We start from the raw sequence: 27,419 nt of genomic DNA, 5'->3' as shown, positions 1-27,419 counted from the left end.
GATAAAATGTTTGTACATTTGTTAGTTTATATATATTCACTTGAAAGAAAAGATTTCTTTTAAAGAAAATATGCACAAATAAAATGTGTGTATTTTTAAGAAAATGTTCTTTCAATTCAATTTATTTGAAAAAAAAAATGCTTCAATTGCCATATAGGGAATGAGAGGTAGAAAAATTATACAAAATAGAATGTGGTCACCTAGCACCCATACACAGTTACTTTGAATTGTGTTGTTGATGTATTTATTAACTATCTTGGAAGTCTGTTCCAAGGTTCAGGGATCTTGATTCAGTGTCCCTCTTCTGGTTCAGTCATAATCAGCAGTGAAATAAGCCTCTTGTAGTGTCTGTAGACCGCTTTCTGGTCCAGAAATGAACGATACATTTCAAGGTATATCATAATGACTATTGAGGAGATTGTAAGCCAAAATAAGATCATTGCGTAATCGTTGGCACTGAAGGGAGAAAAGGTTAAGTTTCTTGAGTCGGCTTTCGTAGGGTAAATACAATAGACCCTGCATCATTCGAGTAGCCGTTCTTTGAACTCTCTCCAGATGCTTGATTGTAACTTATGAAAAGTTACATTTTCAGCTAAACAAATCAGCCATGTTGAGGTTGAATCCAATGAAAACCTTAAAACATGGGAGATCATCTGCAACTCGGCTTAATTCAAATGAAACCATGGAAATTATTAGCATTAATCTGATTTTCGTGCTTCTTAGTCGGCATTGTTTTTTGTTTTTTTGAGGGTTTTTTGTTTTTTTTGTGATTTTAAGCAAAAACAATATTAGTTTTCATGTCAAAAATATTAATATATCAAAAAATTACAAAAATTCATAGAACAATTGTTATTGTGAAGTCTATCGCTATAAGGCTAAAATGTTGGTCTCCATTAAAGTGGTGAAAAGGGAGATAAGTATGTTTCCTATATTCGCAATCTTCAAGGTGTTCACAGGGGAAATGCAATTTCCTCCAATTTTCCATAAAAATTACTTTGAACTATAAATTTTCTACTCAATGAATCATAATTTTTTGGATATATTACTATTTTCGACATGACAAGTAAATACAGTTGTTTTTGTTTAAAACCATATATTTAAAAAAAAAAAAAATAATAAAAAAAAATGATCTTTTGACTCTATCTTAACAAGCACTCTGATTTTCTTCATTCGTTTTTATGAAGGATTTCCACAAGTGAAAAACAAATAATCACGTATTTGTAAGATGGTGATTTTCTTTTTATTATTAACATGGTTTGGACTATTTTCTACACGTTCCTTTGTTAAACAATATTTTTGGCAGTGGCAATTTTCCAGTGCCTTTACTATAACTAAAGGCACGTGTAGCAGGCTAGTGAGTTCAATGGCCAACATGGCAGAATAACAATCAAGATGAGCAAAACCGTCTGACAGTTGTAAATAATGATGTAGAACACTTAGCTTGAAAAAATGTTATTCATCTACCTTGTTTTACTTTAATGGAATGTCCGCTGACAAACTTGTAGTACTTATGCCCCCTCTACATAAATACCCACAACTAACCTGACAAGAAACAAAATTCCACTCTTTCACTGTAAAGATCCCTAGGTGCCGGAAAACTTCTACTCTAATAATTTCTACTCTTGAATTGTTAAACTTTAGAATTCCCTCCCCGTTTCTTGCTTCCTTGACTGTACTAACATGTTAAAATTTAAACGTAATGCAAACACATTTCACTTCTCAAATCTTTATATAGTAACCAGTGCAGACATGGTCCTAAATAGTAGCCCCTTACATTCAAGTGGCAAAATGCCTTGTTTGTGGGTGAATAAGTTAAAAAAAATAAATTAAAAAAAATGTAAAACAATCCAGAAAAAAAAAAAATTTAATATTTTTAGTTTTCTCATAAAAATTGAGAAAAGATTTGAGATTTTATAATTTGTCCAATTAGAAATAAGAGACTTTGGATCATTAAATTAAAGCCAATTTTTGGATTACACGATAATGTCAAAAAGATTAATAAAAAAGAAAATTGGAGTTACATATAATTACTAGTTTAATACACGTCCCAAGAAAAGTTAATAGCATTTAATATCTGATATATGCAAAAGAGATAGGACCACCACCCCATACTTGAATGCACCATGGTAAAAAGGGGGGTAGGAATAATGTAGCTTACACAACTGAATTTATGAGCATAGAAAAATTTTAAGTCCTATTAGAATCTTAAATGATAAAAATATTTTTAAGAGTTTTTTTTTAGAAATAAAAATTTAATATTTTTTTTTTAGTTTTGTCATAAACATTGAGAAAAGATTTAAGATTTCATAATTGGTCCAATTGGAAATAAGAGATGATGGATCATTAAATTAAAGCCAACATGGTCTCAAATAGTATGTCCAAGTGGCAAAATGCCTTGTTTGGAGTGAATACAAGTTTTAAAAATCTACCTGATTCAGCCATGATGAAGTATTTTCTCCGAATGAAAAGAAATTTGTATTCACTACGAAAGATATTTGTTCATTAAACACATACCAGCATGTAAAATAGATAGTAAACTGATTTTTTTTTTTCGTTTTAATGAAATAAAAAGAAGAAAAAAAAAAAAACATCTCATAAAGTCGTGTTTATCAAATATCAGCTTTATATAAAAGAAAATTTGATGCTCCAACAATTCTTTTAACAGAATTCACTTATTTTTCATAAAATCTTTCTTTTTTTTCTTATTTATAAATTTGTCAAGTCTTCAGTGCAACATTGCAGCAAATAGGTAACAAAAAGAGCATTTCATAATTCAATAATTTTATGAAATTTTCTTTACAATTGTCAATGGATTTCTGTGCAACTTTTACAAAATATTTTTGCTTTTATATAAAATACAAACTCGTGTTTGTTTTTAGTTTGTAAAAGTTGAATGGTTTTTAAAAGATAATTTTTATATTTTCTTTGAAATTCTAGCACTTCAAGGTGATGAAACTGGAATGGAAGAAGAGTATTTCATTGATGGAAAGATCTTTAAAGTAATTATCGTTTAATTTTTATTTCATAGAAACTTAAAGTACATATTAGTTGAACTTTGTCATGCTTTACAGTTAATTTCAGTTCCATAGACCTAGTTCTTGAATATTGGATGAAAATTTAAGGGACAAGATGGAACCACAAAATCTCATCATATAAAACAAAAACGAATTGTTTTCTTTTAATTACTCTATGAAATAAAAATCCAGTTTAGAATTTTTTTTTTTTTAAACAAAAATAACGTTTCTTATACTGCATTTAAGTTTTTTTTAAAAATTCATCAAAATTATAACTAATAAAATCATCATCATAGCATTTCACTCTATCTGCGAGGTAAAAATACCAGGTTGGAAAATTGGCACAGTTTATCCTTCTCTTGGGGGTAGATTAGCCTCTCTTCACTCTTGGTAGGCAACCCATCTAGTGATGGGGTCATGATAAAAAATACCCTTGATAGCCTTGGCGAAGCATCCAGTATTTCGAACCATTAGAAAAAACATGAAAGATTCCATGGAATTTGTTCACGTTTCACCTGCGCCTACTGTCGTTGGATGAAACAACTATCTTGAGATCTATTATCAGGCAGTACCCAAGGCATCCCTGAGGTCCACATTGGAGCATGCTTTGGAGACCATCTGTGAAGATGTATACAATAGTCTGCACATTGGCACTGCAGGAACACTGAGCGTCCTTTACATAGTTCCAATTGTGCAGATTGTTCAGTGTTTTGGCACCCTTCACTTGGACCCGGTTTAGTGTTACCCAGGGGAATGTTCTGAGCCTGCTGGGAGTTCTTCTTTCAATGCCAGAACTTTGTTGTTGTCTTTGATACATTTCAACAATGCAGGCAGGAGGATGCTTATGTTGTTCCTCCGAGGCCTGTAATCGTGGCAAAGATCTTGCAGGATGATATTGGACCACAGAATACTGTGCAGCAGCATCGGCTCACTCTACTCATGCTGCAAAAGTTGACGTTGAGCTCAACAAGACATGCAGGACGATTACCGTCAACCTATCATGTTTCTACAGAATGTCTGGAATCGCTCTACCACAATTCCATGAGAGGCGATAGCAAAGGCAGAATGTGACAAGCAGAGCAACAACAATCACCATCCTCTATTTGGACAGCAAGAGGTGCTGTAGCAACTAATAAAATGAGTAATAATAATAAGGAAATTCAGAGCTGATCCTATTCCTTAGATAAACTAAGTGGTTGCAACAAATCCTGAGAATACAAATTGTACTTTCGAAGCTTTTTCTTTTAAAGCAGTCATTCAAAATAATACCAAACAAATTTTTTTTTTTGAAAATCTCTATCTTAAAACAAATATAAAAAGAAAATATATATATTTGATAGTTCAAAGACCAAAACAAATGTAGAATTTTTTTTTTAATAAACAAACATATTTATTTATTAAAAATAAATTCTATATTTCGATTCATAACAATCTTCATCAGGAAATACAGATTTTTTTTTTTTTACATACCATGGTGGTTGGTGGTAATGCTTGTCACATTTTCCTTTTCGATGTTGGCAAAGTGTAATGTTCAAATGTCCATTATATATATATCTATTGTGATCCATTTATTTGTATTAAGAGGCATCACTTCACAAAGTTTGTTTTTTTTATCCCTTAACAAGGTTAGACTTCTTCATTCGTTATCTCCACAATTTTCTATTACTCGTGTCTTTGTCATTTGTAACTGTCCCATGTCTTCAACCACTAATTTTGTAATTCTTTCCTGAACCACCTATCCCCACTAATACTAATTTCTTCAGATCATCTCAAGATACAGTTTTCACATGACCAAATCAATTTAATCTACTTCAAATTATTAACTCTGCCCCCAACTTTTTCCATTAATAAAGTTTTTGCATAAGAAACCATAAATGTTGAATGACCTGTACTAAACAATATAATCTGAAATTCCTACATTAGCTCATTCACATCCTTACACAGCATTGTCCATGGATATCAAAATAACATGTACAAATTGAGCATGAATAAAACATTAAAATCTCATTGTTTTTTTTGTTTTTTTTCATCTAGAATTTGACAAATATATTTAAAAGAATTTAAATTACGTATCAGTACACAGTGTGATATATGGAAGTGAAACCTGGCCTGTAAGGATTAAGGACATGCGTTGAAAGAAATGATATGAGAATGGTACAATGGATGTGTAATGTGAGTCTTAAAGATGGGCTTATATCTGACGACCGCAAAAGTAAATTAAATCTGGACAGTATGAGATGTGTGCAGAACAAAACTTTCACGGTATGATTATGTTGAGAGAATGGATGAGATTTATTGGGTTAGTATATAGAACTGTTGTGAAAGAAAGTTCAATTCACAGGGGAAGGCATAGGAATACATGGGAGGAAGTGATAATTGACCCAAAAGAAAGAAGGATAATTAAATACCCGGTCGGAGATAGATTAGTTTGGAAGTTGATTTCACAAAGTTATCCAATGTATAATAACATGTAAAATGGACTTTCAACTGAATATGATAATGAATGGCTTATTATCATGCATAGTAAACGAGTATGTATCTGTTTTATGACGTCCCAGATCTTTGGGATCGATCATCATATTCTGTTTAACATCTGTTTTACATGCTGGCATGTGTTGGTTGGCTTTTAGAAATGGACTTCCAAACTAACCTATCTCTGGCCAGGTCTTTATTCTTCACTCAAGTTCATCTTATCAATTCCTTCTATGTTTTCTTTGGTCTCCCCTGTAAACTGAACCTGCTACCTCAACTGTTCTATATTTACTCACCTAAGAATTCTCATCCATTTTTGTAATACTATCAAAGTTTTCTGTTCTGCACACGTATCTCTTTACTGTCCAGATTGAATTTTCTTCCAATGTTATCAGAACTAAATCTGTCTTCAAAACTCACAGTACACATAGATTGTATTCTCACATCATTTCTCTTCATGCAACACGTCTTTAACCTCAATAGGTAATTAGCATAAACGAAGACTCAGATTTGAGCATTATCCCTTCTTCCCTACACACACAGATGATGTTTATGAAAACAATAAAATGAACACCCCCACCCCACACACACACACACACTTCAACCAGAAATTTTAAATAATTTTTATTGTCATTCATTGTATATATATATATTGTAGTTTATTATATATCTATCCAGCAATCTATTATATACTACTTTGTTTTCCAACTGTGTTCTTTGTTGTCTAATCTTCGACGTGAATTAAACGTTGGATTAAAAAGTCAAAGATGATTACTGATAACAAATGTTCTAAACATTGTGAATACAATTTTTATTCTTTTTCAAATCGTTAGTATCATGCCCTTTTTTTTTTTTTTTTTTTTTTTTTTTTCACTTGCATCATTTCTAGATAAAAGTATCCAGCAGCAATAAAGGACCCTGGGATTTTTCTCAACCACGATTACTTCAAGATCTCAGTGGAGAACATTCGGTATTTAATTTCTTTCATCATTTTCTTTACGAAATGATGACTCTTTTCTCTGCTGAATCTGTTGAATATGTCTTTTTTCTTTTTTTTTTTTTTTTTTTTTTTCCAAAAACAAAAATAAAACAATTTTCTTAATTTAGATAATTAAATTTTTTCAGTTTAAACAAGTTGCATTCTATTTAGAACAATGATGCAACAGTTTCTTTCATTTGATAAAACATTTTAAACCTTTCTAATACTATTAACAACTTCTGTTAGTCTGTAAAATTTATGTAAAGGCTATAAAATATTACAGTACATAGATTTTTATTAAAAATGGCTTAATAAACTATCAAACACATAGAAAAATTACTAAATTTGTTTCTAAAAGAATTGTTAAATACATTTTAAAGTGTTAGAATTTTTAAATGGTTATGCATAAGTATATTTAATGAATCTTTATTAAACATGTTTTTACGTCTTTGACATTCTGATTATTACATATCTTGACAGCCTGAATATCTTGTTTGCTTTTTATCAACTGATTTTACTTTAATTTTACTTTGAAGAATGCAATTTGGACCATGAAATTTTCACCTTGCGGCCGTTTATTGGTGAGTATTTAAAGATATCTATTAACAAAAATGTGAATAAAACTGTGCCAACTTTAGTTATAGATGATGGCTTCATGTGTCACATAACTGTTAAACAACACAACTAAAAAGAAATCTTATTGACATCTTCAGAATTGAGTATTTGCTGAAATATGAAATGCAGTTTTTTTTTTCTGCTTCATTCTCTAATTTTGAATATTAATATTTTCTCCGAAGGCAAAATTCACATTTTAGAAGTTGTATTTTTATTTGTTAGTATTTTCTTATTAAAACTAATCTTCTTACTTGTCCATAGTAATTACTTCATCTAAATATAACATACAGATGTTTTCTGTAATAAGCAAATTATATGTACATTTACACCTATTTGCTGATATTTTAATTGAATGACATAAAAGATAAAATAAGTACACAATTGTGATTATGATATATATATATATATATATATATATATATATAAAAGTCACTTTGTGTGTGTGAGTTCCTTCCTCATAGGTTTAGCTGTTTCAGAACCTATCTTTTGCAAATTTCATACAAAAGGTAATTTCACACAAAATACACAAAGGTAATTTATATATGTGGCAGTATTCTTAGATATTTTTTGTACAGAAATTCATCCGATAAGTATCGAAAATCAAAAAAATCTGATCTTAAAAATAGCTTTTCTCTCTTATATATAAAAAAGAATTTTTACAAGGGAATATTTTACATTACACAGACAAAGGGAGATAATAAAATCTTAGCAAATCATTTCTTAAAAAAAAAACAGATTTGTAATCTGGAGATATAGCTTACTGGTACAGCATTCGATTACAGATCGAATGATCTCCTGTTCAAGCCCGGGTGTAACTCACCATTTTAATTTTTTCTTATTAATAAGTTCAATTTACAATAAAAGAGGTATCATTTGAAATCGCCACAAATCATTTCTTCGTTTGCATATTTTAAAACTAAACATTAATCAGAAGTGACTTTTCCAGGGCATTTATCATCAAGCCCAAATATCAGCTGACATGATATTGTAAACAAACAAGTGGAATTTGATGAACAACATTATCATTATTATTTTATTTTGTTTATTTTATTTATTTTTTTTTAATTAGTCCACTGGGTAAAATATTCCTCACAATATATAATAATCAATAGAGGATTGCGTATATATAATTATAGAATCAGTCTGCATACATTAAAATATCATGCTTAAGTGTATTGTACGACCGGGCAGTGCCAGGCTGCCAGCAAGTATTTATATATAGATCTAAAATATTGTATGCTTTCAACTTGCAGGCAACTGGTGGTCAGGACAGTGTCTTAAGAATTTGGGTTCTTAAAAGTGCCTATAGTTACTTTGAAGACTTGAGACAGAAGTATGTTGAAGGTGAGTTCTTTAGTAATTGTCTAATATATGTCCAAGAGTAGTATATTTGCTGATAACATCATAATCTATTTTCAACATGCCGGTTAATTGAACACGCATATATCAAAGGCGATGGTTGAGTCTTTAAAAAATTACCTCCAGTCTGTTTAAGAATGGGGCCAAAACAAAAATGGATGGCTACATTAGCTGTTACCAAGACTCTTTTTCTTTTAATAATAATAAAAAAAAAAAAACTTTTACCAAGATAACTCTTTTTCTCTCAACAATTATATTTATTAAAAAAAAATCTTTCTCACCAATTGCCATGATTGATCGCACCCTTGTCAAATGTTCAACCCCCCCCCCCCCCGGATCTAATATTCACATGCAACATGAACTGTAATGCATAGAAGATGCTGCCAATTCTTCAAAGAAAGGGACTGGAAAACTTCTCGCATCTGTCAGTATCCTATAATCTAATCTCTTCTTTTTTGATAGGATGCAAAAGAATCTTTAACCTAATAAGTGACATGCTGACTACCAATCTTCAACCTCTGTCCCATTATCGTCATTATATTGCCACCCTGTGCTTGTTTTAACAGGTACTTCTACACAATGTGCACTGGCAAATTTATTACACTAATACCCCCTCAGCATAAATACTCCCAACCATCAGCAAAATCACACTTCTTCACTGTAGAGGTTCCAAAATGCTAAAAAACTGTTTTCTATGTAACTAGTTTTTTTTCTCAAACTTCTTGGAATTCTCTCCCTGCTCCCTCCACTGTATGAACATGCAAAAATTTTAATGTAATGTGAATAAACATCTTGCTTCACAACTATCCACTTAAGATGCCTCCTATAAATCTGGCCACTAATCATAATAGTCCTTTACATTTCAGTTGCAATATTAGAGGTGAAATAAGTTTTGAATTGATATTTATTTTATTCATTTTATTTCCATTCAAATTTGCATAAAAATATTCTTTACTTCTAACAAGTCTTGCCATTTTTGAATGTTCTACAAATCTAACTCATAATTTAAACAATACTTTTTTCTATCACTTATCTAAGATGCTTTTAATGTTTTTTGTTTGTTTCTTTTGTTTGTTTGTTTTTCCTCAGTAAAAGTCTTTTTGACTATTTTTGTACAATTAACATTGTTCCACAATTTTTTTTTTTTTTTGTTTTTTTTCAACAGTATTTCTGACTTCACTACTGAAACCCTGTTCTTTCTTCTGTTTTTTTTTTTTTTTTTTTTTCTTCCACCCCAAACAAGGCACAGTGCCACTTTGAAATGGAGGGCTATTATCGGGGATATAAGTTGTAGGGGTATTATGAAGGGAGATGAGTAGCAAGATGTCTGTTCACATTACACTTGAACTTCTGCATGTCAGTACAGTTGGGAAATCTCGGAAGGGAGTTCCAAAGTTTAGCAGTTCTGGGGAAGAAACTATTAGAGTAGAAAGCTTTCTTACACCTAGGGATTTCTACTGTGAAGGGGTAGGATTTAGCTGCTTGTCGAGTTTGTCGGGTGTATTCATTCAAGGGGTACAAGTGCTTGTAGTTCGTCAGAGCATTCACCATTAAAATACTTGTAGAACAAGCAGAGGGATGCAACATTTCGTCGATGGGACAGAGGCTGAAGCTTAGATGAAAGTTCAGGACCTATCAGGTTGGCGACTCTTTTAAACCCTGTCCAGGAGTGAGGGACAAGTAGCAGATGCACCAGCCCAAATGTAACAACAGTACCCCATACATGGGCGAATGGTGGCCTTATAGAGGTACAGGATACTTTCAGACTTAAATAGCATTCTCAGTGAGTGGAAAACTTTCCAATGTGATAGTAGTGCCTTTTTGGCAAAGAAGAAATCAGTTTAATGAATATCTGAACATGTAGAAACTCCTGACCAGTATTTTTAAAAATATATCAGTGCTAAATTGTCGTTATTATACTGTTTATTTTGAATTAATTTTGTCTAATACATTTTATTTCAGTCTGAAGTTAAATGCAAAATGTCTAGAATATCCCTTCCCCCCCCCCCCCGAGAAAGAAGAAAAGAAAATTTTAGGATTAATGCTTTACTCTCTCTATAAATATAAACGAAAAGATTCCTCCCACCATAACCCATTCTCCACCACTTCCGCCATAGCAGCGAAACTCAAATGACAAGTGTCAGTGAGTGAAAAACTTTCCAACGTGATAGATGCCTTTTTGGCAAAGAAGAACTCAGTTTAATGAATATCTGAACACGTGGAAACTCCGGACCGGTATCTTTAAAATTATTTCAGTGCTAAATTGTCCTTATAATTACTTTGTAGTGTCTCTTGGGAAGAAGAAAAACTAAAAACTCTTAGATGGAAATTCAGTAACCTATATCTATTCCATTTTCATTTCATTCGTAATTATAGGAGGGGAATTTATCTTCAAATATATAAAATTTCAAATTAGAGCTATGGACTTATGGACTTATACTAAATAAATATTAATAATATTCCACCCCCCCCTTTTTTTTTTTTTTTTAAATGGAGAGTAAACAACGCATTGTGGATGCGTTGTCGGCAGTTCTCGTTACTCTCACTTCCTCTTATTTGTCCCTCAGTCCTCATTTCCAATGAGTGATGTTTCTGACAAAGGGTGAAGAAAAAGCTGCTCTCCAGAACGACAGTACTTTGTGAACAGTAGCCTAAGATGTCGGAAATTTTCTGTTCCTATGTCTATCCTTGTGGTCATGTCACTAGTAAGGGTGCTGGAGGTAAACATTTCATCTGGGCTGACGTTATCCACCTGATAGTCAGGGACCCGAACCTTGGATTAACCACTAAGGAGGCCGTCCTATCAGCAGGTGCAAAATACTGGGGCTGCTGTATTGCCATTTGGTGAATGGACTCTGGACCATGCAGTAGTTTCTAGTGGGGCCTCTGGATGCCATACTAGTGGGTAATTGTTAGGGCTTTACCTTATCATGGCTACAAAAAAAAAAAAAAACCTTTCCTCTCTTTTTCTCTCTTACCTTCCCTCTCTGTCCTGCTCTAACCAAGTCTGTCGACCTGTTCCACAAATCCCAATCCTCAACATGAAATACCTCCATAAAAATAACACGTGTAAACCTAGAACTCCATCCTCCAACGTAGACCCCTACTACCATGTCTCCTTCTCCAACATCAGGGGTCTACGTTCCAACCTTCTAGAGGTTGAAACCCAATTACGGGAGACAAAACCAGACATATTCTTCCTAAGCGAAACTGGCATTAGGCTGACCACTTCCCTTGACAAATTCATAATTAAAGAATACTCTAACTTAACATTTAAATCTGACCCCCAAGATCGCCATGGGCATGGAATATGTGCCTACATTAAAGATGGCTTTCCATGTGGTAAGGATATCTCCAGAGAAGACCCTAATTTACCTTATATGTGCTTATGGGTTGCACTTGCTTGCACCACTACATTTATATTTGCTTTCATAATAGCAGAGTTACTACCCTTAAGGGCATATCTGAAAAAATTGACCACATCCTGTCTTCTCACCCTTCAGCTAACATCCACATTTGTGGTGACTTCAATGTCGACAATGCGGAATGGCTAACCCACTCTAAAAAGACAGATGATGAGGAGAGGTTCTGTCATGATTTTGCCATTGCCTATGACCTCACCCAGAGTGTCCACGATCTAGACCTTTTTCTCACAACTTCCCCTGAGCTCTGTTCAAGTTCTGTTCTGTCTCCTCTGGAATCTTCCGACCACGCGGTTGTATCAGTTAAGATAAAAACGAAATGCAATAACTCTGGAGATGTACCTCTAGACCGTACTGTATATCGATACTCTACCGCTGACTGGGATAGCTTCCGTACACTAATATCTGATCTACCACTGCATTCCATGTTTAAAAAGGATGTGTACTCTATAGTATCAGACCTGACCAAATGGCTAATTGTTGGCATAGACCGATTTATACCATCCAAAAAATTCCAACAAAAACCCAACAGCCAGCCATAGTTCTCCCCAGAATGTGCTGCTGCCATCACGCACAGAAATCACTTTTTTTATTGCTACCAACGTAATAGATGCACTGAGACTAAAGTTGCCTTCAGGAATGCCAGCAACCACTGCAAAAGAGTAATAAAATATGCAAGAGAGCTATATGCTCAATCCGTTAAATTAAAAGTAGCTGAGCAGCGGCTTGGTTCCCACCAGTTTTGGCAAATAGCAAGCAGGATCCTGAACAGAAGCGTGCGTTCTATCCTAACCATCATCAATGGACCTGAGGTCATCTCGTCAGCATCCGACAAGGCCAAACTATTTGCCAAGAACTTTGCAGCTAATTCTACCCTATGCGACAAAGGCCATCAACTCCCTGTATTTCCTCCTATAACAGAAAACACACTCTGCAACATACAAATATCTGTGCGTGATGTCGCCAAGCTAATCAAGAACCTTGATTCCAATAAAGCCACTGGCATTCCAATGATTGTGCTGAAAAAGCTTCAACTAGGACTTGCCCCCAGACTTACAAAACTCTTTAAGTGATGCCTTAAAGAAAAGTGCTTCCCAACACCCTGGAAAATCTCATCAGTATGCCCTGTATTTAAGAATTCAGGTGATAAGTCATCTCCCTCTCAGTACAGACCAATAAGTCTCCTGTGTGTCATGAGTAAGCTGCTGGAATCCATATTAAATAGAGAAGTAGTCAACCACCTCAGCAAAAATAACCTTCTTAGTGACACACAATATGGTTTCTGTTCTGCCAGATCTACAGCAGATGTGCTGACTGTTATATCTTATAGGATTAACGAATCTCTTGACAAAAGCTTCCTCTCCAGAGCAATTGCTCTTGACATATCAAAGGCCTTCGATAAGGTATGGCATAAGGGCCTACTTTACAAGATTTCCAGCTATGGTATAACTGGAAATGTTTTCTCTATCATTAAATAATTTCTCTCCGATAGGCTCATAAGAGTAGTGGTTGATGGGCAGAAATCAGAGGCACTCAATATTAATGCAGGGGTCCATCCTAGGCCCAACTCTCTTCCTGATATGCATCAATGATCTCCCTGAACAGTCTGTCAGAGCATTCACCATTAAAATACTTGTAGAACAGGCAGAAGGATGCAAAGTTTCATCGATGGGACAGAGGCTGAAGCTTAGATGCCAGTTCAGGGCCTATCAGATTTGCGACTCTCTTTTGAAACTCGTCAAGGAGCAAGAGACTAGTAGCAGATGCACCAGCCCAAATATGACAGCAATACTCCATACATGGGCGAATGGTGGCCTTATAGAGGTACAGGATACTTTCGGATGTTAGTAGTTTTCTAGCACGGTAGAAAGAGCCCACCTTCCTTGCAACGGCCCTGGCGATGCCTTCAATGCAATTGTTCCAACTCCTGTTTCCTGTGAACATTAGGCCAAGGAGTTTAAAAGATGTACTCTCAGATAAAGAGTTGTTGGCCATTGCTATAGGTGGTAGAGAAGGTTTCTTGTAATTATTGAAGAAAACTAGTTTAGTCTTGGCGGCATTGAACATGACCATCCATTTTTGTCCTCATTCCACTACAGATTGGAGGTCATCCTCTAGTGTTTCTGCCATTTCTTTAGATATGTGTTCATTTGTTTTCCTGTTGTGCCTTTTATAGAGTGTGGTGTCATCAGCATATATACCCATCTCAGAGGCAATTTTGTCGGGGAGGTCATTTATGAATATCAGGAACAGTAGAGGTCCAAGGATAGACCCCTGGGGCACTCTCGCATTTATATCATATTGTTTAGATGTACGACCATCGAGGACGATCTGGATTTTTCTCTTATCTAAGAAGGATTTAATTATGTTAAGTATTCTACCAGTGATACCGTATGATCTAATTTTCCTGAGGAGACCCTCATGCCATACCCTGTCAAAAGCCTTAGATATATCTAGAGCTACCGCTCTGCCTTCCCTCGCTTCGTCCAGTGAATGGTATATACGTTCAGAGATTAGTTAGGATGTCTGCTATGGAACAGGCTTGTCTAAATCCATATTGTTGGTCAGTCAGAAGTTTAGCATAAAGTGGTTAATTAAGGTCTCAAATATTTTGGCAAAAAGTGGGAGGAGGCTAATGGGGCGATAATTTAATGGGTCAGTTCTTTCGCCAGAATTCTTGAATACTGGTATGACAGAAGCAGTTTTTCAACAGCCTGGAAAGCATGATTCATTAAAGCATTTGTTGTAGAGTTTGGAGAGAACTGGAACTACTTCGGTTGAGCACATTTTAATAGCACAGCTGGGATGAGATCAGGTCCACATGCTTTTGAAGTGTCAAGGTTTTTTATGATAGCATGCACCTGAGCAGGGGTGATTTTCAGATCGTCTAGTGTGGCGTCTGTCTCCATAGGCAATTCAGGTAGGGGGTGGTTGGAAGAGTCCAGTGTGGAGTTTGAGGCAAACCGACTGGCAAGCATGTTAGCCTTCTCGGTTGCTGAGCCTAGTGGATGATGCCCTTTTCTCTTCCCTGCAACCTCTCTCCCACAGGAGATGTTGTGAGCCTGTCTTTGTTTTATCGTTACTTCCATGGCAGGTGCTCGTCTGAACTCCAATCTCTGGTCCCCTCTCGCTAATCTTTCACGATAAACACCCGCCTAGCTGAAACCACTGTCAAAAATTTTGTCCACTCTTTAACTTTGCCAAAATCAAAACGTAGATTCCATGAACAAAACTTCTTTCTTACAAGTGCACGCCTGTGGAACGCTGTTCTAGTTGCCTGTTTCCCACCTGAATACAACCTGGATGTCTTCAAGTCCAATGTAAACAAATTCCTGATGAACCCTTAAGTAAGACACGTTATCAAATCTCCAACACTAACATACTGTACACACAATAACCCTTATCCCCAAGTGGCTTCCGGGCCTTGATAAGTGGTGACTTCCTCGTAAAAAAAAAAAAAAAGCAAGTGTGGTAGAGAGAGCCCACCTTTGCAGCAGCCTTGGTAATGCTCTCAATGTATCTATTTCAGTTCATATTCCCTGTAAATGTTAGGCCGAAGAGTTTAAAGGAAGTACTTTCGGGTAATGTGTTCTTGGCCATTGCTATTGGTAGTAGTGAAGGTTTCTTGTAGTTATTGAAGGAAACAAGCTTAGTCTTGGCAGCATTGAATGTGACCATCTATTTTTGTCCCCATTCCACTACTGATTGGAGGTCATCCTCTAGTGTTTCTGCCATTTCCTTAGATATATGTTCATTTGTTTTTCCTCGTGCCTTTTATAGAAAGTGATGTCATCAGCAAATATACCCATCTCAGAAACAATTTTATCAGGGAGGTCATTTATGAATATCAGGAATAATAATGAAATGACAGCTCAAGCAAAAGTCACGTTTAAACCAGGACCAAACTCAAAAAAAAACAACCTGCCTCCTCCCTTGAGGCTTGCATTTACAAATATCCGCGGGCTTAGAATTAACTTAGATTATGTTGAGTCATTTCTCCTTGTAAACACACCGTATATCTTAGTATTAAGTGAAACTAACCTTCACTCCTCCATTCCCTCTAACCACTTTAACATGCCTGGTTATCTCCCACTCTACAGTAAGGACTCGGACAGACATATGCATGGGCTTGGAGTTTATATTCGTAACACCCTCCCCCTGACTAGAGAAATAAAACTAGAATCAGACGACCAGGCCTTTATGTGCTTCAGATTAAATATGCAACATAATATTAAGTACTTTTATTTTCTCTACCGCTCTCCCTCAACCCAAGACTGTACCCTAATAAACAAAGTCTCAGACAGTATAGATATAGCACTCTCCCTCGATACTAGCACACAAGTACATGTATTTGGTGACTTCAATGTCCACCACAGTAACTGGCTAGGATTCTCCAATCACACAGATGTAGCTGGTAGCACAACCCATAGCTTCTCTATATTCCATTCCCTATCTCAGATGGTTACATTTCCGACACGTTTCTCAGACCAGCAAGATCAACATGCCTCACTTCTAGATCTCTTTCTGACAACGGTTCCCGATGACTGTACAACAAATGCCCACAGCCCACTCGGGAATGCTGATCACGCTGTAATAATGGTAGAAATCAGCCTAAATTCTCACCCTAAAACTGAAGACCCACTACTCAAAACAACGAGGTATTACAAAAAGACTGATTGGGAAGCCATCAGGGAACTCAGCAGAGATGCCCCATGGTAAAATATCTTTACTCTTCCAGTGGAACAGTGTGCAAATGAGACCACTGAATGGTTCAAAATTGTAATTGAAGCACATGTTCCTGCACTGAAATTTTATAGCAAGTCCCACTCTCCCCAATGGTTTACTTCTGGTTGTGCAGCTGCCATTTGTCAAAGGCAGCATGCGTTCCGTAGATTCAACCGACATAAGTCCAGCTCAAATAAACAGAAGTATATGGAAGCTAGAAATAATTGTAAGAGATTGATAGACAGCTAAGACAGATTACTCTGAAACCACCAGAAAATGTATCGAAGCACAGAAATTAGGAACCCAGGATTTTTGGAAAATCTACAACAGCGTAGTAAATAATGGACAGCCAACTATTCCCCACTATCAAACAATCATGAGATTGCTTGCACGGCAACTGACAAGGCTAATCTGCTTGCCAGTCGGTTTGCCTCAAACTCCACACTGAACCCGGTACACCACTCCCTCCCTGATTTTCCACTGCAAACAGACGTTCACTAGACGATCTGAAAATCACCCCTTCTCCGGTACATGCTATTATAAAAAACTTAGACACCTCAAAAGCATGTGGACCAGATCTCATCCCGGCTGTCCTATTAAAAAAAATGCTCTGCCGAGGTTGCTCCAGTTCTGTCCAAACTTTACAATAAATGCCTCAACGAATCTTGCTTTCCCGACTGCTGGAAAACCGCTTCTGTGGTACCAGTCTTCAAGAATTCTGAAAGAACTGACCCACTAAATTATCGCCCCATTAGCCTCCTCCCGTTTTTCACCTGACAAACAATATGGATTCAGGCAAGCCCGTTCAACAGTAGATGTCTTAACTGTAGTTTCTGAATGTATATACCGTTCATTGGACAAAACAGGGGAGGGTAGAGCGGTAGCCCTTGATATATCTAAGGCTTTTGACAAGGTAGGCCACGATGGTCTTCTAAGGAAAATTAGATCATGGAATCACTGGAAGAATTCATAATCTAATTAAATCCTTAAGTAAGAGAAAAATCCAAGTTGTCCTTGACGGTTGTACATCTAAACAATATGACATAAATGCGGGAGTACCTCAGGAGTCTATCCTTGGACCTCTATTATTCCTGGTATTCATAAATGACCTCCCTAATAAAATTGTTTCGGAGATGGGTATATTTGCCGATGACACCGCTCTCTATAACAGATATGAGGGGAAAAAAAATGAACACATATCCAAAGAAATGGCAGAAACACTAGAGGATGATCTCCAATCCGTAGTGGAATGGGGACAAAAATGGATGGTCACATTCAATGCTGCTAAAACTAAGCTTGTTTCCTTCAATAACTACAAGAAACCTTCTCTACCACCAATAGCAATGGCCAAGAACACATTGCCTGAAAGTACTTCTTTTAAACTCCTCGACCTAATGTTTACAGGGAATATGAACTGGAATAGATATATTGAGAGCATTACCAAGGCTGCTGCAAGGAAGGTTGGCTCCTTCTACCGTGCTAGAAAACTACTTATGCCTGACAGTATCCTGTACCTCTATAAGGCCAACATTCACCCATGTATGGAGTACTGTTGTCACATCTGGGATGGTGCATCTGCTGCTTGTCTCTCGCACCTGGACAGGGTTCAAAAGAGAGTCGCCAACCTGATAGGTCCTGAACTGTTATCTAGGCTTCAGCCTCTGTCCCATCGACGAGATGTTGAATCCCTCTGCCTGTTCTACAAATACTTTAATGGTGAATGCTCTGACGAACTGCAAACACTTGTACCTCCTCGACGTAACTACCCCCGACAAACCCGACAAGCTAGTAAGTCTCATCCCTTTACAGTAGGGATCCCTAGGTGCAAGAAAGCCTTTTACTCCAATAGTTTCTGAACTGCAGGTCTTTGGAACTCCCTTCCGAGATTCTGCTTTCCTAACTGTATTGATATGCAGAGGTTCAAGTGTAATGTGAACAAACATCTTTCTACTCATCTCCCTTCCTAATGCTCCTGCTAATGAAGTCCTTGATAGAAGCCCCCTGCTTCAAAGTGGTACTGTGCCTTGTTTCGGATGAAAATTGAATAAAAAGATAAAAATAAAAAAAAGGATAGACCCCCCTTAAGGTACTCCCACATTTATATAATATTGTTTAGATATACGACCGAGGACAACCTGGATTTTTCTCTTACTTAAGGATTTAATTACATTATGTATTCTTCCAATGATATGGCACTGCAAACATCCCAATATTATACAACTGTTGATGGAGCAGCCGCTCTAAGCGCTACCAAGGAATTAGGGCTCCTGCACTACCAGTCGGAAACAGCAGCCTGGAAGTGTCAATCCGGTACTCTCACTCCATCAGACAAGTCAGCCCAGTCCAACTGTACCAGCATATATGGTACTGAAGTGCCCCCACAGTATCCAGTTTAGGGGGATGGGATGTGGTAGAAGCGGGGAAAACTGCGTTCATTGCCCTAGTTAGGAAACAAGGTCGACCACTGTCGAATCCCTGTGATAGCACCACTACGCCTGGCTAATAGACAAAGCAGGAGTATGAAAGCCGGGCAATAGACAGAGCGTATCTCCTCCTTAACCAATTTAGGTTTGCCAACCGGTAATTTGTTTGAGTCACTGCTCTAGGAAGGTTGTCGTCCGCAACTGAAGAGGCCTTCTCCACTAGGTTTAGCTTCAGTTTTCCTTATCCTAAATAGACGGTTTGCCCTGTGCCTGGGTCCTAAACCAGGTATTTCTGCAACTCCGCATGGGTAGTTAATGTTAATCATTTTTTTGGTAGGTTATATATATCTACTGAAAAGTTACACTCCTTGAAGTGATTTAAAAGGATATTACTATGCTTTCCATTTTCATTGTTAATGGAAAAGGGGATAAGTAGGAATTCATGCGGTGGAAGCAACTAAATTTGTAACAGGATTAGTTTGAGAGAGAAAGGGGAGTTAATGTCTGGTTTAGATATAGTTTATATGTTAGTTATGGAGTAGAATAACATGCTAAAGTGTGATTAACTTGATATTAAGTATTAAAAGTTGGTGTCTAAACTCTGAGTATTTAAGACAACAGAAAGATAAGATGTATGCTCAATATAGATACAAGTAACAACATTTAATTTGGAGTACAGTTCAGCACAAGTATATTTAGAAAATATATAAGTTATGCATATTTTGTAAGTATAAATGGTATGTTTTCAGTAAATACAAATGTATGGAATTTTAGATGTTAAGTATGTTTGTTGTCTATCAGGCTTCTAACGAAGGAAGATAGCTTCGCCTTTCTTTTAAAAATGCGGAAGTTTGTATAATTATGAGTAACAATTCAGTTTTTATGTATTAATTATTGCAATACTATCTCCTATCAAAGGGAAAGAGACAGAAGGTTGATGTTTAGTATTTAAACTTTAAATTTATGTATAAGACAATGGCTAGTAAGTATCTACTTTAAAGCTTAGTTATGGGGTAAGAATATGCTCTTAAGCATGCCTTAGTAGAAATCTAAGTTACGTGCAATGGGTTAGGTTTAATGGCCACTTGGGAGATAGAGCGGTTAGTTAGTGATCAGGAGAGAGTTTAAATAATAGTATAATTATATGTTAGGATATAGTTTTGGGTAGAGTTTAGAAAAAAAAAACTTTGTGATGCAAAACAGACAAAGGCAGTTGTCTGGGAGGTAAAGTATCTATAGGATAAAATTGGATATACGTAGCATACTAGCAGTGGTATTTTTACGGTTTTGAGAGAAATCATAAGTATATAATGTCGGGGTTTATTGTTCTACTCCGTAATTTATGCCAGGCACAAAGCCTCTCAAGGAAGTCTGGTATTGAAACTGCGTCTGCCTAATTTTTTAAAGTAGTTGAGTAGAGTATTATGTGTTCATCTTAGCATAAAGATAGAATGAAAGTTTAAAGTAAAATTCAAAGTGATACAAGGAATTCGATAAAGATTAGATGTACGATCACTGAATGTTCAACTGATCGGGGGGGGGGATCCTTTTGTGTTTGGTCCAGATTTCTTGTAGCTGATGTCATGCTCTCTGGATAGTTGTTTCAGTGGAGGGTTTCTCTTAAACTGTCCATCTCCTCTTGATATGCACTGATGTTACTACATATTGCTTTTGCTCAGTGTTGTAGGTAACAGATGATTCCTTTCCAGTGAAAGTTGACTTTCAGTTTACAGATGACATTTAAATAAAAAAAAAATACAATTGCAAATTACTTAGGACGTCTATCCAGTCATGGCTGATGGAGCAAGAGCATGCTACCCCCGTGAAGTAAATAGAGGGTTTCACTCGAAATATCGTCCAAATTCCTGAGCTCGACAAGATATACCTGAAAAAGATCTGAGATCATTTCGACCGAAACGTGAAAATCACATTCAAGATGAAAACCATAGTCTGACACCAAAAAAAAGAGTCCACACACAGACCAACATGTGGACTTTTTACTAACTGATTTTAAAAAAAAATTTTTTTCTGAACGAGACGAGTCCAAACTACTTGTTCCTTTAAAATAGGGATTATGAATATATATATATATATATATATATATATACATAATATATATATATATGACAAATGTATTTTGGCGTCTGAAGAGTAGCTATTTTTAAATATAATATTCAAATTTGTCCAAATGGTTACAAAACAAAATATATCATTTAAAAATATTTCAAAATAGCTCTTCCTCAGATGGCAAAATACACCCATCACACATATATGGATACATTCATAATCTCTATTTTAAGAGATCAAGCAGTTGGTCCCATCTCCACACCACTCTTATATTTTCTTTTTGTTTTTTATTTTTCGATAATAAATTTTTCAATTGGATGGTGTAAAGAAAATCTTTAAAAAAAAAAAAAATTAAAATTAAAGAAGTTGTTGTTAATGTAGTGTTAATAGGTATTTCTTTAAGTTTACCCAAAATAAACTCCTTGCAACTCTACCAAATATCTTTTCCTTCCCAGACGGATATTTATCTCCCTCCTATAGCGGGATGACATGATACAAGGGTTGGAAAATGGGATTTGAAGAATAAGCGTTCTAGAGGAAAACTACTCCAGCCTACAAAAAATGCCTGGGCAGCCCTTCAGCATTCCCCAGTAGGGGTGCCTCAGGCAATTAGCGATAAACTCCTTCTCAAAGAAAGATGAGTTTGACTGGGTTACTTTTCTAGATAAAAGCCATACTTTGGGCAACGGGGGGGGGGGGGAGTTATCTCGATAATGACATAATCTCTGTTGGCTTTAGTGTTGAGGGGAAACCCTAGCTGAAAACATAAGTTCTAAAACCATAGCTAATCCCAATGGAGTGATTGTACTTCTGTTAAAATATTTTAATAAATTTTCTGCAAAAGAAACTTGTTCAATACATTCGCTGATATTATGACAATGGTGTACACTAACTAGACAAAGAATCAAGTTAAATTTGACAATGACTACAATGCAGTTTCATTTTAATACTTGTCAACTGAAAACTGCAATTCAAAATGTTTTTAAATCTTGTAACTATGGATGAGATTTTTAATTTTCATTTTTGATGATTCCATTAGATTTTCACAGAAATTTTATCCTTTTTTTAATATTGATCTTGAATGTCTTTCTAGCAAAACTATCTCCTTCTGAATCACGTGAAAGTTTGGACTCTCTTGCATCATCAGAGGCTTCAAGTTTGGATCGAGTAGGTTGAAAATTCTTTTTTTATTTTAATTTTTTGTCTGAGTTGAATATAATTTTTTTTCTTTCAAGTTTTTGCTAAAACCTATTGCCATCATTATTTAAATAATATTTTAATAGACGTTCAGAGTTTTAGAATTGTTTTTTCTTTTCATAATGAATTTCTCATATGGGTAAAATTTATTTGAGGATAAAGTTAAGTTGAACGATGAACAATACTATGAGAGAAATGAAAGTGATAAATGGAATGAAGGAAATTTGCTTACATATGAGGATGTTTTATGGCAAGTATTTTTTAACATTGGATTTAAAGATGACTGTTGTAATCTGCAGTGAAGTAATCCCATTATGTGTTCCACAGATAGGATGTTTTCAAAAGAAACTCTGATTATGGGAATTTGTCTGATACAAGACACTCAGTGATAGAAAAGAAAGTTCTTTGCTGCTGCAGCAGTAGTAGTAGTATTAAGAGTTCTTGCTGTGAATGTTTTATGAGGAGGAACCAGAGATTGGAGCTCAGTTGAGCATCCTCCATAGAAATAAGGATAGAGTAGAGGGAGACTAGCGATGTCTCTTCTGCAAGAAAGCAGCTGCAAGAAACAAGAGATTATCCTCCCCTTGATTGCAAAATTGATATTTTGTGATAGCAAGAAAGGGTGGCATGAGAATTACCTCTATGTATCTGATTCTTATATAGTAAAAGAATTGCATTCGGCATCAGGTATTTTCTGGAGTGATAGAATGATCCAACCATTTTTCCTGCAACTTTAGCAATAGATTGCATATAGATGGTTCCACTATAAACATATAAATATATATATATATATATATAAGACATGCACAAAGATATAACTTATTTCTTTTAAGACTTGAAACATTGTGTTAAACTCATGTTGTTTGAAAAGAAAATATGGCAATTCAGCGCTTCTATATCATAATTATGAAAAAATATTGAATTTCAAGTTAAACAAATGGTTCCTACATAATTATCAGGTCTCAAATAGTAATATATCCAAAAATTATGAAAAACGATAAAGTAGAAAAATAATTATTAATGAAAAAATAAATTTGTTAAATGAAACAAAATCACTGTTACGCTTAATAAAAAGAATAAGTTGATAGGAGGAATAATTAAGTTTTGTTGTCTATGTCACGTGATGAATGTAATTCAACATGTTGGACAAATTTTGTTCCTCATTTAAACTTTAATGAAAACTATTTTTCGTTAATTATTTTTCTACCTTATCGTTTTCTGTAATTTTCGGATATGTTACTATTTGCGACATGACAATTAAGTAGGTGCCATTTGTTTTATATAAATTCAATATTTTTTTGTTAATATAAAAGCATCGGTAATTGCTTTGGTTTGACCATTTTCTGTTGCCAGTTCACTCAGATCACAGCAGCTTTATTTTCTGCCATTTTTTTTTTTTTTAAGACTGATGAAAAATTAAAGGAATTTATAGTTTTACTTGAAGAATTGTTAATTAATTCAAATCTTTACAAATGTTTTTAACTCCTTTTCTATGCCAATATTAATTTTGTCCATGTATCAGAATATCTCATGGAAACTAGATGAAATTAAAAAAATAATAATAAAAAAGAACTTAAAAAAAACAAACGTTTTGCTATTTTATATGATCTTTTGCTTTTCGTGACTTGCTGGACAAGGGATGAAATGCAAAATCAATTTTAATAAAACAGAATGCAAAAACACTGAATTAGATGAGTCTCCTGAATGTTACGCTACAAAGTGAATGTTGTGTAGTGAAGAGCTTCAAAAAATATTTGATTTGTTTATCTTTTCCAAACAAGATATTCAACCCTAATACTGTCTGCTCCAATACCTTCAACGTTACATTTCACGTCTTTAAAAGTTTTAAAAACGCGCTTAGTTCTGATGACCTCAGAAAGATTAAATCTGGACAGTATAAGGCAATGTATTTAGAGAAAGTGATAAAGATAGTATGGTCATTTTTAGGGAATGGGTGTAAATTTTTGCATTGGATGAAGAAAAGTTGAGGTAGCAATGTTGAACAGGTCTTTCAATCATTCTTGTCTTAGAATTCTTAATATTCAAACTGTTTTCCTTTTTAGGGACCATGTCAATCTGAAGATGACTATAAGCATGCCCCTTTTATGAAAAAGCCGTTCTGTGTTTATAGAGGACATACTGCTGACCTATTGGACATTTCTTGGTCCAAAGTAAGTATTTTTACAATTACTTTTCAACTTGAAGTTTTCTAAAATAGTATAATTTTGAGTGCTACAAATCATAATTGGTGTCTTCGCATTATAATTGGATATAAATGCATTTTAAGTAAAAAACAAAACAAAAAAAACACTTATGTACTTACATGTCACATTGAAATTAAGAAAAATAAGTTACAAAAATGATAGAATAGAAAAATAATTACAAGTAAAAATATATTATCAATCTGCCATTTTCTAATTTGAAATTGCAGAAAGCAAGTCAATTTGTCATGCAGAATTTCATATGACAGACTGACTTATCTTCTACAATAGAAGAAACTTTTTTTTTGTTATTTTAAGAATGATGTTATTTTTACTTGTGATTATTTTTCATAATTTGGAAATTTTTACTATCTGCATGACACAAGTATGTACCAGTGTTTTTACTTAAAATGTATTTTCTTCATATCTATATATAATGCACAAGAACCTCAATTATTTCTTTTTGTTGTTGGTGGAAGATGTCATTACTGCCATTTCCTACCAGATATCGACATCCTTTTAAATTATTGTAAGCATTTAGGCCAAAAAAAAAAAAAGCATTGTGTGTGTGTATATATATATATATATATATATATATCTCAGAGAGGCGGTAGCACTCTCTATATAGGGATGGCCCGTACACGCCTATATACGCCTACAAAACAAAACTATCCAAATCTCAACTAAAATCAACTTATAAGTTTCAAAAAGCACATATTCTTACAGAGAAGCGTCTTACGAATCCAGCGAGTGTCAGAACGTCGGTTAAAATGTCAAAAGAGAGCAAAAAAAAAAGGGTACAAAAATGGCCAATTGTTCTTTCTTCTTTCTTTTGAGACAATGTATCTCGGTGTACAAACGGTCTCTGACAACAGTTCAAGCATCAATCGACTGCTCTTTACCGGAGAAGTGCAGTGACCCATCGCTTTTTAGCTAACTCCATAATTAAATAAGATTACGTGTAATAACAAGTTTTAAACACTATATACCCAATGTAGACAGACCACTTCGAACACGGAACTTCTCTCAAAAGGGACAGCTCCAAATAATACACCGGATGCTCACAGACGTTCCAGTTTGCCAGTGGCCTATATTTCTTGGACGCTGAATATTTGAGGTGAACGTTAAGGTTTTTTCTTTAAACAGTAACCCACCAGCGTTAATGAAACCACGAAATCTTTATCTCAGTTGATCAAAATTGTTATAAGAGTAACCTATCAGCAAGTACGACGTCAAAAAACAATGTTATAAAAACAAATAATTCTTCAGATTTTGGACTGTAAAATATGTACAAAATGTCAATGCTGTGACCAGGATTCGAACCTAGGTTAGCACGGCCACAACGTGGGGGTCCTAACCTCTAGACGATCACAGCTAACACTGACGTCTGTCGCTCTTGGCAGAAAGACACATGACTACTGTCAAACTATTGAAAAATAAGGAGGAAACTTGAAATTCTCACGCATGCGCAAAAATACACTATAGCAACCATTGTTAAATGCAGCTGAATCTCTTCGCTCGCTAAGAAAAGTAGATCAGACCAGTTCTTCTAAGAACTCAGCAAACGCCAAAGGAAATAAGTTAAATTAACCGCAAAAGAAACTGCAAGAAATTCATCTTCTAAGAACTCACTGGAAGCTGACCAAAAAGAATCAAAATCCAAGCCCTAGCCACAAAAATAACTAGATATTGTGGCTACTATACACAATCTACTAATAAAAACAAGTAAGTTTTCTAAAATAAACTACAATAAATTAACCAAGTAACCTCACACTGTCACTGATTATGACTTCATATAAAGATAACATCTACACTATTGGTGTATATACCGTTCCACACTTTAACTATTGGTGACGGGGCAGTATCTCAATTCTACGAGAGTTGTCTTGCTATAAGATAAGTGATATTATAGTAAGATACATATAAGTGTTATATGTTTACATTTAATAAAAAATGCCAAAGTCAGCACGTAGTAAAAAAGCTCAGAGAAATATAGACTATGAAAAAAACAAAGTCAAGGTATTATCTGAGCAAAAAGAATACTATCAGAAAAATGCTGAAATAATAAAAATTAAGTATCATGCAAATCCTGAGGCAAAGAAGGCTGCCTCACATGCTGACTCAAAAGCACGGTATAACAGGGATCCCGAGGGGAAAAAAACTGCCTCACATGCTCTTTATAACAAAGAACCAGAAAAAAAGAAGGCTGCCTCACGTGCTGACTCAAAAGCACGGTATAACAGGGATTCTGAGGAGAAAAAAGCTGCCTCACGTGCTCTTTATAACAAAGAACCAGAAAAAAAGAAGGCTGCCTCACATGCTCTTTATAACAAAGAACCAGAAAAAAAGAAGGCTGCCTCACGTGCTCTTTATAACAAAGAACCAGAAAAAAAGAAGGCTGCCTCACGTGCTGACTCAAAAGCACGGTATAACAGGGATCCCAAGGGGAAAAAAGCTGCCTCATGCACAAACTATTATAAATATAAATATCAAAAACTGCCAAATCTTTGCCAAAACGCCAAAGAATGAACCAAGAAACATTTAATAGTGAAGGTATGAACATTTTAGAACTTTATAATACTCTAACTGTTTTATCAGAGAGGCGGTAGCTCTCTCTATGTAATATAGAACCGATGGAGGACCAAGAGGCAACTCCTAAAGCCCAAAACCCAAAGACCTAAAACCCAGCAGGAAGCGACCTGCTACTAATGGAGGCGGCAATGAGCCGCCTCCTAAAAAAGACAATACTATCATGAATGTAAGTTTAAAAATAAGACTGTAAGTAAAAATACTAATTAACAAGAATAAAAAAGCATTGGAAATGCAAAAGGATATAGGGATGGTATGCCAAAAAGTATACAAACAAGATAGCTATGAATGGCTAGGCACATGGAAATAGAATTGCATCCAAAGTATAGCCCTATAACTTTTTACAACCGTAATGA

The 27,419-nt window shown here is 35.1% G+C and overlaps 1 protein-coding gene across 3 annotated transcripts in view; it reads left to right on the top strand.

Moving 5' to 3' along the window:
* The window catches only part of LOC145288060 (WD repeat-containing protein 44-like), a 147,121-nt gene that overhangs the window by 106,168 nt on the left and 13,534 nt on the right, over window positions 1-27,419 (top strand). For all 3 annotated transcript variants that reach the window (XM_080136096.1, XM_080136095.1, XM_080136094.1), the window contains 6 exons: window positions 2,938-2,999; window positions 6,376-6,456; window positions 7,002-7,046; window positions 8,334-8,424; window positions 22,170-22,243; window positions 24,337-24,444. In XM_080136096.1, the coding sequence (XP_079992222.1) occupies window positions 2,938-2,999; window positions 6,376-6,456; window positions 7,002-7,046; window positions 8,334-8,424; window positions 22,170-22,243; window positions 24,337-24,444 (461 nt within the window). The remainder of the gene's footprint in view (window positions 1-2,937; window positions 3,000-6,375; window positions 6,457-7,001; window positions 7,047-8,333; window positions 8,425-22,169; window positions 22,244-24,336; window positions 24,445-27,419) is intronic.

This window comes from Euprymna scolopes, chromosome 11, assembly GCF_053919585.1.
Source record: "Euprymna scolopes isolate OS-2025 chromosome 11, ASM5391958v1, whole genome shotgun sequence".
Classification (NCBI taxonomy): domain Eukaryota; kingdom Metazoa; phylum Mollusca; class Cephalopoda; order Sepiida; family Sepiolidae; genus Euprymna; species Euprymna scolopes.
Note: the sequence above shows the minus strand (reverse complement) of the source record. Positions and strands in the feature narration are given on the sequence as shown.